Below are 16047 nucleotides of genomic sequence, written 5' to 3' on the forward strand. Positions count from 1 at the left end.
TTTCATTATTTCATTTCAAATTTATATACCGCACCTTCTCCCAAGGGACTCAGGGCGGTGTACAGCCAGATAAAAACATACAATACAAACATTAAGAACAATTAAAAGAATATATATTAATTTGGCCCCAGTTTAAAATGACAAACCAATTAAAAATTTAAAATTTAAAAATATGTTAAGCCAGCCCGGCTTGATGAAAAAAGAAAGTTTTAAGGGCACGGCGAAAGGCACCGAGGTCTTGGATTCTCCTTATCTCAGGGGGCAGCTGGTTCCATAGAGTAGGTGCCCCCACAGAGAAGGCCCTCCCCCTGGGGGTCACCAGCCTACATTGTTTGGCTGATGGCACCCCAAGGAGGTCCTCTCTGTGGGAGCGCACGGGTCAATGGAAGGTTGTCGGTAGCAGCAGGCGGTCTTGAAGATAACTAGGTCCTATGCCATGGAGTGCTTTAAAGGTGGTAACCAAAACCTCGAAACGCACCCGGAAGACCACTGGGAGCCAGTGCAGCTCGCGCAGGAGCGGTGTTATGTGGGAGCACCATGCAGCTTCCGTAATTACCCGCACGGCCACATTCTGGACCAGTTGGAGCCTCCTGGTGCTCTTCAAGGGGAGCCCCATGTAGGAAGCGTTGCTGTAGTCCAGGCGAGAGATGACGAGGGCATGAGTGACTGTGCACATGGAATCCCGATCAAGAAAGGGTCGCAACTGACGAATCAGGCGAACCTGACAAAAGGTCCCCCTGGCTACAGCCATCAGATGTTTCTCCAAGGACAGCTGTGTATCCAGGAGGACTCCCAGATTGTGCGCCCTCTCCAAGGGAGCCAAAGACTTGCCCCCAATAGTCAGCGATGGAGTCAGCTGACTATATCGGGATGCCGGGAACCACAGCCACTCAGTCTTGGAAGGGTTGAGCTTGAGCCTGTTCTTCCCCATCCAGATCCACACAGCCTCCAGGCACTGAGATATCACTTCAAGGGCATCGTTGGGGTGGCCTGGGGTGGAGATGTACAGTTGGGTGTCATCAGTGTACTGGTGGTACTTCACCCCAAAGCCACAGATGATCTCACCCAGCGGCTTCACATAAATGTTGAACAAAAGGGGCGAGAGGACCGACCCCTGAGGCACTCCACAGATGAGAGGTCTCGAGGTCGACCTCTGCCCCCCTGCCAACACAAACTGCGACCGGTCAGAGAGAAAGGAGGAGAACCACCGTAACATGGTGCCCCCCATCCCCAACTCTTCCAACCGGTGCAGCATGATACCATGGTCGATGGTATCAAAAGCCGCTGAGAGGTCTAACAGGGCTAGAACAGAGGAGCAACCCCTGTCCCGAGCCCTCCAGAGATCATCTACCAACGCGACCAATGCCGTTTCCATGCTGTGCCCAGGCCTGAAACCTGACTGGAATGGATCTAGATAAGACGTTTCCTCCAGGAATTGTGGAAACTGTCACGTGACCACACTCTCAACAACCTTCACCACAAAGCGAAGGTTGGAGACAAGACGGTAGTTGGCCAATACTGCTGGGTCCAGGGAGGGCTTCTTGAGGAGAGGCCTCACCACCGCCTCTTTCAAGGCTGTGGGGAAGTAACCCTCGCTCAACGAAGCATTAATAATTCCCTGGAGCTAGCCTCCATTAGGACAGGGACGGTAGGCACGCTGGTGCTCTTATGCACACTCTTTACAGACCTTTTAGGAATGGGGTGAGGTCAGCAGTAGGCAGTCTTAGGTTAAAATTTTGGGGGGTTTGGGATGAAACCACAGAGTCAGGTAGTGCATTCCAGGCATTGCCCACTCTGTTGCTCAAGTCATATTTTCTGCAATCAAGTTTGGAGTGGTTCACTTTAAGTTTGTATCTATTGTGTGCTTGTGTATTGCTGTGGTTGAAGCTGAAGTAGTCATTGACTGGTAGGACATTGTAGCAGATAATTTTATGAGTTACGCTTAGGTCATACCGAAGGCGGCGTAGTTCTAAGTTTTTGAAGCCCAGAATTTCAAGTCTGGTGGCATAAAGTATTCTGTTTCGAGCAGAGGAGTGGAGGATTCTTCTTGTGAAATATTTCTAGACACTCTCAATTGTATTAATGTCCAATATGCAGTGCAGGTTCCAGACAGATGAGCTGTATTCGAGAATTGGTCTAGCAAATGTTTTGTATGCTCTGGTTAGTAGTGTAATATTACCAGAGAAGAAGCTACGCAAGATTAGGTTTACAACTCTTAATGCCTTTTTGACGATGTTGATATAGTGGGCTTTGACACTTAGATCTTTAGATATGAGTACTCCAAGGTTCTTGACAGAGTGAGGGTCATCTACAAGGTCGTGTCCACTCAGCTTGTATTTTGTGTTCTGATTCTTTTTGCCAATGTGTAAGACAGAGCATTTGTTGGTTGAGATTTGGAGTTGCCAATTGTTTGACCATTCTGACACAAAGTCAAGGTCTTTTTGAAGGGTAGCAGCATTGTCGGCGGTGTTAAATAGTTTTATCATCGGCAAAGAGAATGCAGTTGCTTATAATATGATCGTAAAGGTCATTTATGTATAGTATGAAGAGTGTTGGCTGGCGGGCCCGCAGGGGAGGGCCTTCTCTGTGGCTGCCCCGGCTCTCTGGAACCAATTACCCCCTGAGGTCCAGACTGCCCCCAACCTACTGGCCTTCTGGAAATCGGTGAAGACTTGGCTCTTCCGGCAGGCCTGGGGCCGTTGATCTCGCTATGGTGATCTTGCAAGACCCGGCCATGAATTGGAATGTATAGGTTTTAATGTTTTTTAAAAACTTTTGTATGGGATATTGTTTGCATTGTTTATTCTTTGTTGTTAGCTGCCCAGAGTCCCTCGGGAGTCGGGCGGCATAAAAATGCGACTAATAAATAATAAATAAATAAATAAATAAAATGTTGGTCCTAGAATGCTGCCTTGGGGGATACCGCTATTAACATGTGCAGGATTTGATTGGGCACTCCCTATTTTGACCACTTGTTGCCTCTTTGACAGAAACACGGCTATCCAATTATGTAGGGATCTGGAGATGCCATAGGATTTTAGTTTTAGAAGTAGTTTGTCATATACCACTAAATCAAAGGCTTTATAGAAGTCTATGTAAATTGCGTCTATTGCTTTGCCCTGATTGAGATTTGTAGTCCATATGTTTTTGCAGTGTAGAAGTTGTAGATTACAGGATAATTTTTTTCTGAAACCAAATTGTTTGCATGCTCTAGGATCCCTTCTGCTCGGTCCCTGGCTAAACTCTTCGTACAACACATGTACCAGCGGCTACATGGCATTCCAATATGTATCCAATATGTATTTCAGATCAGGGAGTGTAATTCACATCAAAGTTTTGGCATGAATTCCTGAGCTTGTTAGGCACCTCCCAGGGTCTTTGCTCCACCCATCATCCTCAAACAAATGGAGCTTTTGAATGTTGGAGAAATACCTTCAATGCTATGTGAACTACCAACAAGACAATTGGGCTGAACCTCTACCCTTTCCTGAGGTGGCATACAATAACTCTGTATACAACAGCATGAGGTTTACCCCCTTTCAAGTGGCCACCACCACCACCGTATTTGTGCCAATGCCAGAGCTCCCTCAAGAGACACCTTCAACTTTGTTAACTGAATGGATAAGTACTTGGAAAGCCATCTGGTCCATAGTGTGCAAAGTGTTAGAAGCAACAAGGGAGGCACAGAAAGGGCAGGCTGACAAGAAGAGAGCATCTCAGAAAGAGTTTATAATAGGGGATGAAGTGTATCTGTCTATGAAATTCCTGGAGTTGGGGCAGCTCTGCAAGAAGTTGGGACCTGAGTATGTAAGTTCTTTCCCCATCATCCAGATTGTGAATCGGTGATGGTGGAATGGAAATTAGCAAAAACCCTCAGGCACATTCACACAATGTTTCACTGTAGTTGTTAAAGCGCTTCCATAATTCACCACTGAGGCCAGCAGTTAAGCTGCCGCCCCGCTTTTCCCCGCATGGGTAGATAGAGAAAAAGATTTTGAGGTGAAGCAGATCCTTGACTAAGAAGTTGCAGTACCTAATCTTATGGAAGAGCTTTTGCTTGGCAGAGGCAAAATGGGTGACGGTGATGAACGTCCATGCGCTTAGACTCATTCAGAGGTTCCACGCTAGATACCCATACTGAATTCAGTAGGAAAACCTGTACAGAGGGTCATGGTGTAATATCTGTGTATTTGTTTCCTTGTAGGATTAATCTTCTTTCTGGAGGGTCAGCATGCCATGGTTACTCGCTTTACCCGCTTTACCCGCTTGCAACCAGAGAACTGTAATGGGAACAGGGAGGGAAACCATTGGAATGTGAGGGAGGTTTGGGAGGGAAATTTGGAATGCAGGTGTACTGATTGGAAACCTGAGACAGACCCAACACTTCAAGGTCGACAACTGGAAAAGTCTGAGGCAGCCAGATTGTTCCCAAAACAAAGAGAGTGCAAATGACTGGTGGACAATGGACAATGGGAGATCCATGGGGAAAAGGGAAAGTTTTCCTATACTGTTTTTGTGCACAATCATTAGAATTGGCTTTTCTACTTCTGTAACCACATGGTTACAGAAGTGTTTACCGTGTTTTCCCCAAAATACGACCTACCCTGAAAATAAACCCCAGCCTGTTTTTTTATGCACGTGCTCTACCTCAAAAATAAACCCTAGTGAAGGAGGGTGGGAGTGACCAGCATGGGCTGACGGTGTCTGGCAGCAGCGACAGCTCACACAGCACAGGTGAGTTGAATACCTATGCAAGCAGCAGGAGGAAGCATAGGCAGGGGGAGACAAGCGATCTGGACCCACCCCTTGGGAAAGCTGAGTATCAGTGGGCTGGAGCAGTGGCCAGCCATGGGGGGCTCATTTTCACATGGTGACACCAGCAAGAGGCAGAGGCATGGGGGAGAGGCAGGTGACCTGGACGGGCTGCACAGGCTGTGGGAAAGCTGAGCGGTGGTGGGCCAAAGTGGTGATTAGTTACAGGAGGCTCATCTTTTTTGTTTTTTATTGAAAAGTTTTACAAAAAGTTTACATATTTCCCCCCCCCTTCCCTACCTCAACCTCCCCCCTCCCCCCTCCCCTTCCCAGAACAAATTACAGGGTATAAACTTCAACAATCATAATCAATCCTAATCTAAACAATTATGACATTTCACATCTCTTGTTTCTTCAATTCCCTAATTACCCGCCTAGCTTTATTACTTAAAGACACACTAAATATCTATATAATCATTCATAACCTATCTGCAATTTCTTATTCCGATATTTATTTTGAATATAATCTATCCACCTTCTCCAGTCTCTTAAATATCTTTCATTTGAATGATCCTTCAGGTACGCCGAGATTTTTGCCATTTCCGCTAGATTTATAACTTTCATTGTCCACTCTTGGGTTGTAGGTAAACCTTGCTTCTTCCAATATTGTGCCACCAACAGTCTTGCTGCAGTTATTAAATTCAAAATCAATTTAGTCTCTATAACTGTACAATCCGTAACTATACCCAAAAGAAACAGCTGTGGTGTAAATTTCAACCTCTTTTTAAGAATATTTTGTAAAATCCACCAGATTTTAATCCAAAACGCTTTAACCTTTTTACATGTCCACCAAATGTGAAAATAAGTAGCATCCTCACAATTACATCTCCAACATTTTGGTTGTACATTCGGATACATACGAGATAACTTTTTTGGATCTAGATGCCATCTATAAAACATTTTATAAAAGTTCTCCCTTAAATTTTGCGCTTTGGTAAATTTCACATTTGTTACCCATATTTTCTCCCACGTTTCCATCATTATTGGCTGTTCAAAATTCTGCGCCCATTTTATCATACAGTCCTTAACTAGCTCTGTTTCCGAGTCCATCTCTATCAGTATATTATACAATCTTTTTATATGCATTGGGCTTTGATCTCTAATTTGTTTAATTAAATTTTCGTCACTTTGTATAACACCAGTTTTCTGGTCTTTTCTCCATCTGGCTTGTAACTGTACATATTGAAACCATGTTTGAATTATTTTCTCCTCTTTCAACACATTCACAGATTTTAATTTTAATATACCTCCCTCCATAATGAGAATATCTTTATACGTAATTACATCCTGTCTACATTCTATACTCGTATTCTCTATTGCGTGCCTGGGTGCTGTCCATATAGGTATTTTTTCATTTAACTTATATTGATATTTCTTCCAGACACGCAATAAAGCATTTCTCAGTATATGACTCTTAAATGCTCTGTCCACCCTTTTTTCATACACTAAATAAGCATGCCAACCATAGACCAGATCATACCCTTCAATATTCAATATCCTTCCATTTGTTAAATTAATCCAATCACTAATTGCTGATAAAACAGCTGCTTCATAGTACAATTTTAAATTTGGCATTTTCAGTCCTCCTCTTTCTTGTATGTCCTGCATTATTTTCAATTTTATCCTTGGTTCTTTACCTTGCCATACGAACTTATTAATACCTTTCTGCCACTCTTCCAGGTTGGCATCCTTTTTTAGTATTGGTATCATTTGAAAGAGGAACAAAAACCTAGGCAACACATTCATTTTTATAACTGCTATTCTACCCAACAAGGACAATTGTAGTTTTTTCCAATTATCCATTTCAACTTGTATTTTATGCCATATCAATTCATAATTATACTTATACAATTTACCATTAGAAGATGCAATATAAACTCCTAAATACTTGACTTTTTTAACTATTTCACATCCCGTTACCCTTTGTAACTCCTCTTTTTGATTAGCTGTCATATTTTTAACTATCATCTTTGTTTTTCCAATATTTATCTTAAACCCAGATACTTGACCATACTGTTTTATTATATCAATCAAAACCTTTGCTGATTCCACTGGATGAGTTAAGGTCATAACCAAATCATCTGCGAATGCCCGTATCTTATATTCATAATCTCTAACAGGAGGCTCATCTTCATGTAGCAACACCAGCAGAAGAGGCAGAGGCACGGGGGGGGGGAGGTAGGAGATCCAGATGCGCCTGGACCAGTCCACTGCTGAGTTGGAGACAGACGATCCAGAGCGATGGTTGGCCATGGGAGGCTTATCTTGGCATCTCTCAGCTTGCCTGCAACTGCACGGTGCATCGAGATTGCTTGCCTTCCATTCTGTGTCTTCCACTCTGTGCAGCTCCAGAGTGCACTGACTCAGGGACCGGCAGGCTGCAGCTGCTGCCAGATACCGTCGGTCCCTGCACGCTTGCTAGCTCTTGTGTATGCACCAGGGGGCGGGGTGCCCAGCCAAGCTGATCACCCTGAAATCATGTTTACATGAAAACAAGCCCCAGTGCTTATTTTGGGGCCCAAAAGAAAATAAAACTGGGTCTTATTTTGGGGGAAACAAGGTAGTAAAGTTATACACTTGGTAAAAAAATGTCCCAGGACTTCCTTTTGGCTATCTAACGTAGTGGGACGATTGACACAGGCGTTCATTCTTTCCACTATTTGTACTTCATAGCATAACTATATTAAAAAAAAAACTGAACTGTAAAGTAGATACAAAGATAACTGAAGAAGGTATGATTAAGCATAAGGACTGAATTTAAATTCTCCAGAAGGACAAAACTGTAGCAATACTATATTACCCTTCTTCTATTATACCTGAATATTCCTCATCCTAATATTCTAAATTATTTAATACAAAATTTAACACTTGAATAAATACACTAACAGACATAGAAAGACATACATAATATAATACATAATTGGATATAGAGTTCACTAAATTGGTATGGGAATGCAGATAATGTACCATTTGTTTAGCCACCACTCAATTTATTCTCAGACTTCAGCACTGTTATACTAATGTCACCTCTATGCAATGTAAATGGCTTAGTAGAGTTGGAATTAATAAAAGGTGTAATATTCCTATTGTAAAGATAGATGGGCATGACCTTGGGAAACAGGGCAAAGAGACATAGCCATGGGAACAGTCAGATAAAAGGCAGCTTAGAATTTGAGCAGAAGAAGAGGCTCAGAAGAGACCCTTGCTAAGTTTGGCTTAAAGGTGATGGAAGGGAGAGATGTTCTCTCAGACTTGCAGGAGTCTTTTAATGTAACCTTACAAGAAAGTAGAATTAGCTCACCCAACACTGTTTCCTGTCTAGTTTACTTTATAAGGCTGACATTAGTCTTGCAAGTCTGAAAGTACATCTCTTACTCAGTCTCCTTTACAGCCTAAGAAACTCTGTATGTGTATGTGTCTTCTGAGCCTCTTGGCCCATTACATTCCAGCTGCGGGCTAGTTGCCTTTTATCTGAAGGTTGACTCAGCCTTCCATCCTTTCAAGGTCAGTAAAATGAGGATCCAGATTATTGGGGGCAATATGTTGACTCTGTAAAACTGCTTAGAGAGGGCTGTAAAGCACTAAAGTGTTATATAAATCTAAACACTATTGCTGTTGCTATCTGACCATTTTCTTGGCGGGTCTATGACAACTTACCATGGCCAACTTACCTGGCCAACTTGCCATGGGACAAGAGTTACACTAATATCAAAGAAATAATGGAATAGAATCATGAAAGAAAGGATGCCAAAGGAGGGACAAAATGAAATGTGAATAACAAAAATTAAAATAATGCTTTAATTATTTTAAATAATTAAATTGAATTTTTGAATTGTCCCACAGCGAGTTGTCCTGTGGCAAGTTGGCCATGGTGAGTTGGCTGCGGTGAATTGACCGCGGTTAGTTGGCTGCGGCAAATTGTCCCATTCCATTTCTTGCCGTGTCTCTTCACCCTGTCTCCCAAGATCATGTCCACATACCATTGTCTGTCTGTTAAGCTGTCTCTCTGTCTCTCAAGTGCACATGTTTGTGATTTCAGCTATTTTTACAATCACCCTTTCCTTTTTATTATACTAAGATATAGTATACTGTACTGGCTCAACTAAAGCAGTTTAATGAGTTCTTGGCTCAAATGAGATGTGAAACAAAATATACTCTAAGTTGAATTGGCCATCCTTTTGGTGTGACCAGGACTTAGAATGCCTCATATTCTCTCTGTTGTACTCAAGAATGATTCTCTCTGCATAAAGCGATAAATGGCATTGATCAATATGAAGAGTGCAACACTACGCTCTGCAAACTTGTACTTCCCAAATATTTTTCATTATACATCTGAAAGGTGCCATTTGAGCAGAGTTGATATAGTCCAATGGGAATTTAGGAAGAAGAAAGAATCTGCTTATACTCTGTATATGCAAAGTTGATGCATTATTCTGCACTATTTTAGGATGACAATCTAGAGCACTGGCATAGTAAAGCCTGTAAATGTGATTGTCAAAGAAATCCAAACTCAGTGTGGTCCACTGAAACAGACAGTCTAGATTGCATGCCAGGTAAGTACCATCTTTTTATTATTATAACTCAAAATCAGCCTATTCAGTTTAATATTGTTCATATTGGAATACAGTACCCATAATTATCAATCAGGATGTTCTTGAAAATTTTATGTGACTTGTATTATTGATTAGATTGGGTCAAGCTGCACATTCCCAAAGACCTGTAGCAAATGAAAATATATTCTTAAACTAATTACAGTTCTTTAACTTCACTATTTGCAAAGTACTTTTCGGAGTATAAGACGCACCAGAGTATAAGACACAGCTTAGTTTTTGGGGAGGAAAATAGGAAAAAAACCTTGCCTACCAGGTATTCATCTGGCTAGCGTCCTTAGTCTGGTCAGCTTCAGCACATTAGTTTGCTGGTTTTGAGTGTGCGTGCTTTTTATCCCCTGCTTGGGGATTTAAAAAAAAAAGCTTCTAAAGCACAGCTGAGAGTCGGAGGGAGCAGGCAAAGCATGGAGATTGCTTCACTTGCTAGCGCCTTTCTAGGGCTGAAAAAAGGCTTTGAAAAAGCTACGTTCGGAGTATAAGACGCACCCAAATTTTCAGCCTCTTTTAGGGGGGGGAAATGTGCGTCTTATACTCTGAAAAATACGGTATTTCCTCCATTAAATGCAGTATGGATTCTTAAAGTGTCAATTATATATAACTCAAAACAAAAGAAGCTGTAGTATAGGGGAAAAAAAGCTTAATACGAGGAGAAAACCCTTCTCACACTGAATTGACTTTAAAGTAAATAATAGCAGCATTAAATAATTAATGTACTTGATTTGAAAGTCCCCAGACATCTGTTTGATAATTATTTTAGTCTACTGCAATTTTCTACAACAGAAGGCTACCTCTTAAGTATATTACAGCTGAGTTATCTAAAGATTAGCGTTACTAAAATTAAACTTGCTTTGCCTGCAAATATTGCAGCCTGCTACTCTGGAGGTGTTTTAACTCATTTTAGTCTTTGTTGTTTTAATACTATACATGTGATTGTTACAAATTTTGTGAAAACCTCTATTATCCAGATGGCTTTAGAAAATGCCTTCACTACAGAAACCACCACAATTGTAGGTACAATAGGGGATGCATTTAAAAAAAAAAGACAAAATAGAAAACAGAACGTTACATCCAGTACAGGAGCTCTTGTGAAATAAGAGGAAACATTCATTTAAATTCTATTGATATTAATTCTGTGAATTAAACAAGAAGAGTAAATTGATGGTGGTTCATTTCTAAAGACTTTAGATTTAGAATGTACAACTCCAGGCTGTTCTTCCAAGTTGTCAAATGATTAAACTAAAATACCTCCTTATATAAAGTTCTAGATTTTATAGACTTTGCCAGTCTATATCCTTTCAATAGCAAATTGTACTCATGTGCAGCTGTAAGTGTCCTATTTGAAAATACTGGTTTATAGTATTGTGGGACTTGGTGATTTTCTTATGATACAACTTCTACTTCCTTGCTTGAAAGTGTGCAAAATTAAATCCCCAAACTTCTCCAAATCCAAAAGAAAATAAGAAATAAAACTTCAATCATTCTTCAATGTCTCATCCTGTTAATAAAATTAAGTGTAGCGCTTTCTGGAGTTGGATGCAGCAAAAATTAAATCTTTTGTCTCAAATCTGCACTGATTCCTCTCCATGTCTTCTTTGTCTTCTTTTACAGAGTGCCCCTATCATAAGCCTCTTGGTTTTGAATCAGCAGCTGTCACTCCAGATCAGATAAGCTGTTCCAATCTAGAGCAGTACACTGGGTGGTATGCTTCATGGACTGCAAACAAGGCCCGACTTAACGGACAAGGATTTGGGTAAACTGCATTACAAGACATGTTTTCTACCAATAAGCTATACAAAAGATGTTTTAACCTCTAAACCTTTGTTATATAATATATGGAGGCTAACAATGACTTTTAAAATATATATTTATGATCCCAGAATAATAAATATTTACTTCCATTAATAGTTGCTGGGAAAAATGTGTGGAGGTTACTGTTTCTGTCATTGTGAGCTTCTGAGGGGTATTTAGATACTGTCAGAACAAAATGGTGCATTAAATAAGGTTTTGTGTTGTGCTGAATCATGTTGTGATGGCTGTTTTTCAAGTTTGAGAAAACTACCAGACCAGAAGGAAAGGATTAAAGAGAGAGAAAAAAATTCTTTAAAAACGTAGGAAATTGGACTCTTAAATTGGGAAGATGTGACATTGGGAAGGCAATTTAAAATGCTGGAATTACGGATTTAAAAAATTAACACTGCTTCTATAATTGAATTACAATTTAAAATAATTAAAACCAGATTTTTAGTAATAATATTGAAAATTAACCTAAGAGTGCCACCTGCTGGTGAAAGGAAAATATACAAGCCTGGGAATACCCATTTAAAGAACTGTGAAAATATTTACTGGACTAAATATATCTATCCTATGACCATTGGAGATTTAAATGTGAGAAAAAGGAAGACACTTAATTAAAGTGATCCCTGAATGTTAAGTTATATGACTGAATCTATAAAGGTGACTTAAAGAGGCTTGGATAACTTCCTGGACTATGTAGATGGAAATGACTGACTACTTATGGAACATAAAGAACTGTAATTAGTGTTTACTTTGAAGAGTAACCTCAGGTTTGAACAAATAGTTCTTAGGCTATTGGCCAAAAGTGGAATTTATTAAAACAAGATAAGATGCAACATAAGGAGGAAACGAGTGGAACTCTGAATGAGATGGACTGGATGTTTCAAAGCATAAAGGATATGATACAGAAAGAACATAAGGCGATTTTGGAATTAATGATGGCATAGATAAAAAATTGGAAAATATTATACAAAGCACAATGACCAATGACCAAGATGCCCAGGAAAGGAAGGAGCTACCAGAAGGAATAGAGGGAAAAACAGAATTGAGGAGTCAATGAAAAGAAGATAACAAGGAGTCATCAATAAAATTAATAATGTTTGATTAATCTAATCAGGGAGAAAACATTCTAAGAGATCTGAAAAGAGAACGGGAGGAGCAGGAAGATACTTGGTGAAGGGAGACAGGGGTCCGGGCTGATAATTTCAAAGCCAGACAGTGGAAGAGGGTAGAGATGGGAGAAAAACACTTAAATTGACTAGGCAGGATGTAGACACAGATACAAACAGAGTTAAAGATTTAAGAGAAGAATATGGGGGGCAAGTCAAAAAAAGAATAAGAATTAAACTATTGATGCGGACAAGAGATGATGGATAGGAGGCAGATAGGAAAAAGAAGAAAGAAAAAATCTTTTTTAATATAAACATGTGTAAAACTAGAATTATATAGATTGGATGAAAGCAAAGAATATGAATAGAGTTATTTTATATGTTTATTTTATTTTATTTTGTATGCATTAATACCACTCTATAAAGCCCTAGAAAGACCACACCTAGAGTACTGCATCCAGTTTTGCTCACCACACTATAAAAAAAGATGTTGAGACTCTAGAAAAAGTGCAGAGGAGAGCAACCAGGATTATTAGGGGACTGGAGACTAAAACATATGAAGAACAGTTACAGAAACTGGGCATGGCTAGTTAGTGAAGAGAAGGACCAGGGGAGACATAATAGCAGTGTTCCAATATTTGAGGGGCTGTTACAGAGAGGAGAGGGTCAACCTATTTTCCAAAGCACCTGAAGGCCAGACAAAGAATAATGGATGGAAACTGACCAAGGAGAGATTCAACCTGGAAATGAGGAGGAACTTTTTGACAGTGAAAACAATTAACCAATGGAACAGCTTGCTTTCAGAAGTTGTGGGAGCTTCATCACTTGAAACTTTCAAGAAAAGATTGGACTGCCATTTGTCAGAAATTGTGTAGGGTCTCCTGCTTAGAGGGGGGTTGGACTAGATGACCTATAAGGTCCCTTCCAACTTTGTTAATCTGTTTAAATAATATCGTGATTGGCATTAGAATAGTATATTGAAACATTGAATAATGAAACAATGGATAGTATGTTAATATAAATAGAGTGAAATATGGGAAATATGAATAAAAACTAAGTATTAAAAATGGGAAATTAGAGATTGAATAATGGTATTATTGAGTTTCTTTAAATATTATGATTTGCAGTGGAATAAAAATGAAATAATGAGTAATAAAATTATGAAAGAATATATTTTAATACAAACAGGTGTATTAATAATGGAATCATATAGATTGGAAGAATGTAAAGAATATGAATAGAATTAATTTGTATGTTTAAATAAATTGTGACTGGTATTAGAATTATATATTTAAATATTGAACAATGAAATAATGAAGGATAGTATTGTAATACAAAGAGAATGTCTTTTAATATAATGGTGACATGAAGAAAAGTTAGAATAAAGACAGAAATAAGAGAAAGGGGGAATATTAATATACACTTTTTTATAAAATAAGACAAGTGCAATGATAAGAGGGAGGTTTAGAAACTGAATGGCGGTAGTATTATGTATGTTTAAACAATATGAAATAATGAAAAATTATAATTTGATATAAATGTGTATTACTACTAGAAATATATAAGCTGGATGAATGTGATACGATCAATATTATTATTTTATCTGTACTGAAATGTATGGCACCCAGGTGTCACACTGTTCACACATTGATATGTATATGTAATATAAAATAAAAAACTTGATAAAAAAAGACATCGAGGGCAAGGATATTCCGAAAGTTTGCTAGAAATAAATTCATCATTCAAAAAATTGCATAACACAGAGATAGGGAGCAAAATCCATCATATTGCTCTCTCAAAACTGTCCTCAAAGGATATGTGTTCCAGAAGTAGCTCAGTTTTCATAGCATCATGTGATGAATTTTCTCATTTACTGTTAAATATATCCTATTTCACAAAAAAACATCTGAGTATGCAAGGCAGTTGAAACTTGTAGCTTCAATAGGACAATAAGTGGTCAGAGGATGAAGGAAAGTAATTGTTTACATGAAATAATTGTTTCCAGGATTCAGGAGAGCTAGCATGAGGCTTCCAAACATCCAGAGATCAAACAAAATGCAATGGCTGACTCCAAGAGCTCCACCCTACAGTGAGTGGCTTGGAGGTGTCTTTATCAGGATCATTATCTGGATCATTGGACTTGAATTTTTTTCTGCTTATTTTGATCCAGGTTCTGGCCATTTGCTGGCTTCAGATTAATCTCTTGACTCATCCTCTAAAGAGGAGTTGTTTATGGATGCTGAGTCAAAATGTATGCCTTATAAAGATATGTACTTAACCATCAATGCCTTCCTTCCATAACTCTTCTAGGTGTGCCTGGCTCTCCAAATACCAAGATACAAATCAGTGGCTGCAGATTGACGTGAAGGAAATTAAAGTTATTTCAGGAATAATTACACAGGGAAGATGTGATGCAGATGAATGGATGACAAAATATAGTGTGCAATACAGGACTGATGAGAATCTGAACTGGGTTTATTACAAGGACCAAACAGGAAACAATCGGGTCAGTATAAGATCCCTTCCCCTTTTCTGAAGAAGTCCCAGTATTTGTATCTATTCCAATAGCATATATTTCAGCTTCCAGGTGAATAAAGAATGCCATTAAATCCTTTCCATTGACTTAAATTTGAGACTACAATTACTATACCATTTTGGACAACTGACCAATCTGGGATATACATGTATAAAAGCAGACCTCTTCTGAAAACCCTAGATTATCAACTGAATATATTATGCCTATATTCACTCCTTTCTATCTCTTAATTTTATCAACGTTGTCTCATGCATTTCCATTAACCCAAATCACTTAGGGCCTTTCCCAGTGTATACTTAACTATGGTATGAACATGGTCTTGCAGTCTCTTTTTTTCCTGCTGTGTCTTTATGTTGTTATCTTCATCTCACCCCCAACCAATACTTTGAGTCAGCCTTAAGTCAGCCTTAAAGTAGTTAAGTATTTAAAGATAGTTTGCCACTTAAACAGGCAAGAAACTATGGAAGTTTTATTATGGGTACAATCTGGCATACTTCATCAACCATTTAGTCAATATTCAACCAACAACTGTTGGCCACCATAAGTTGATGCAGATGTGCATTCTCCGCTGCAATCTCTAGTCATTGCCCTTCCAGGCCATTCAAATTTGACTTCCTCCTGCCCCACACTTGCCAGGCCTCCAAGAAAATGCCCATCTTGTATCTATTGAGAACTGGTTTGGAAAGAGGGACCAGCTTGACTAAAAGATGGCAGGTGCAGAGTGGGGTGGGTGGGTAGTAGCTGCATATTGGAGAATGAGGAAATTCCCACTATACTATGCAACATGGGCTCATTTTGAACACACATTTAATACTCTTTCAGAAGATTATTAAATTGTGTTTAAAATAATCTAACAACAGCTGGCAGGTATTCAAAAGAAGCCTGAAAACAAGTTTAGTGCACTTCTAGAAGAGCACTTAACCTGTATTTGAAAATAGCTCAATAAAGGTGCTAGGGGTGAGGCCATGTAATAATATGTAATCAAGTTAAATATTTTAGGATCCAATCTGGGTCAGTCACCAGGACCAGAGATTTTGTCTTCCTGGCTTTTGGATTCTTCAGGGAACTTCTCTCTAGCAGAGTGTGTAATTTGGGCTGTTCCATGTGTGGTATTTATATGGTTTATAAAGACATGGGGGAGAGGGAAAGCTAATCACCAGATTGCAAGAACACAAGCGAGTGGTCA

The 16047-nt window shown here is 39.4% G+C and overlaps 2 protein-coding genes across 4 annotated transcripts in view; one reads left to right on the plus strand and one right to left on the minus strand.

Annotated features, from left to right (window-relative positions):
* RS1 (retinoschisin 1) overlaps positions 1-16047 on the plus strand; it is a 102262-nt gene that overhangs the window by 83486 nt on the left and 2729 nt on the right. For 2 of the 3 annotated variants that reach the window (XM_034434345.3, XM_034434372.3), the window contains exons 2-3: positions 11031-11172; positions 14636-14831. In XM_034434345.3, the coding sequence (XP_034290236.1) occupies positions 11031-11172; positions 14636-14831 (338 nt within the window). Of the gene's footprint in view, positions 1-9259; positions 9366-11030; positions 11173-14635; positions 14832-16047 lie in introns of all 3 variants that reach the window. The other variant, XM_034434351.3, reaches the window with a different exon arrangement.
* CDKL5 (cyclin dependent kinase like 5) overlaps positions 5172-16047 on the minus strand; it is a 209203-nt gene continuing 198327 nt past the window's right edge. The window contains exon 17 of the mRNA XM_087871398.1: positions 5172-5438. Coding sequence (XP_087727524.1) covers positions 5373-5438 — 66 coding nt within the window. The 3' untranslated portion in view covers positions 5172-5372. The remainder of the gene's footprint in view (positions 5439-16047) is intronic.

This window comes from Pantherophis guttatus, chromosome 5 (assembly GCF_059756535.1).
Source record: "Pantherophis guttatus breed Tessera chromosome 5, ASM5975653v1, whole genome shotgun sequence".
Taxonomy (NCBI): domain Eukaryota; kingdom Metazoa; phylum Chordata; class Lepidosauria; order Squamata; family Colubridae; genus Pantherophis; species Pantherophis guttatus.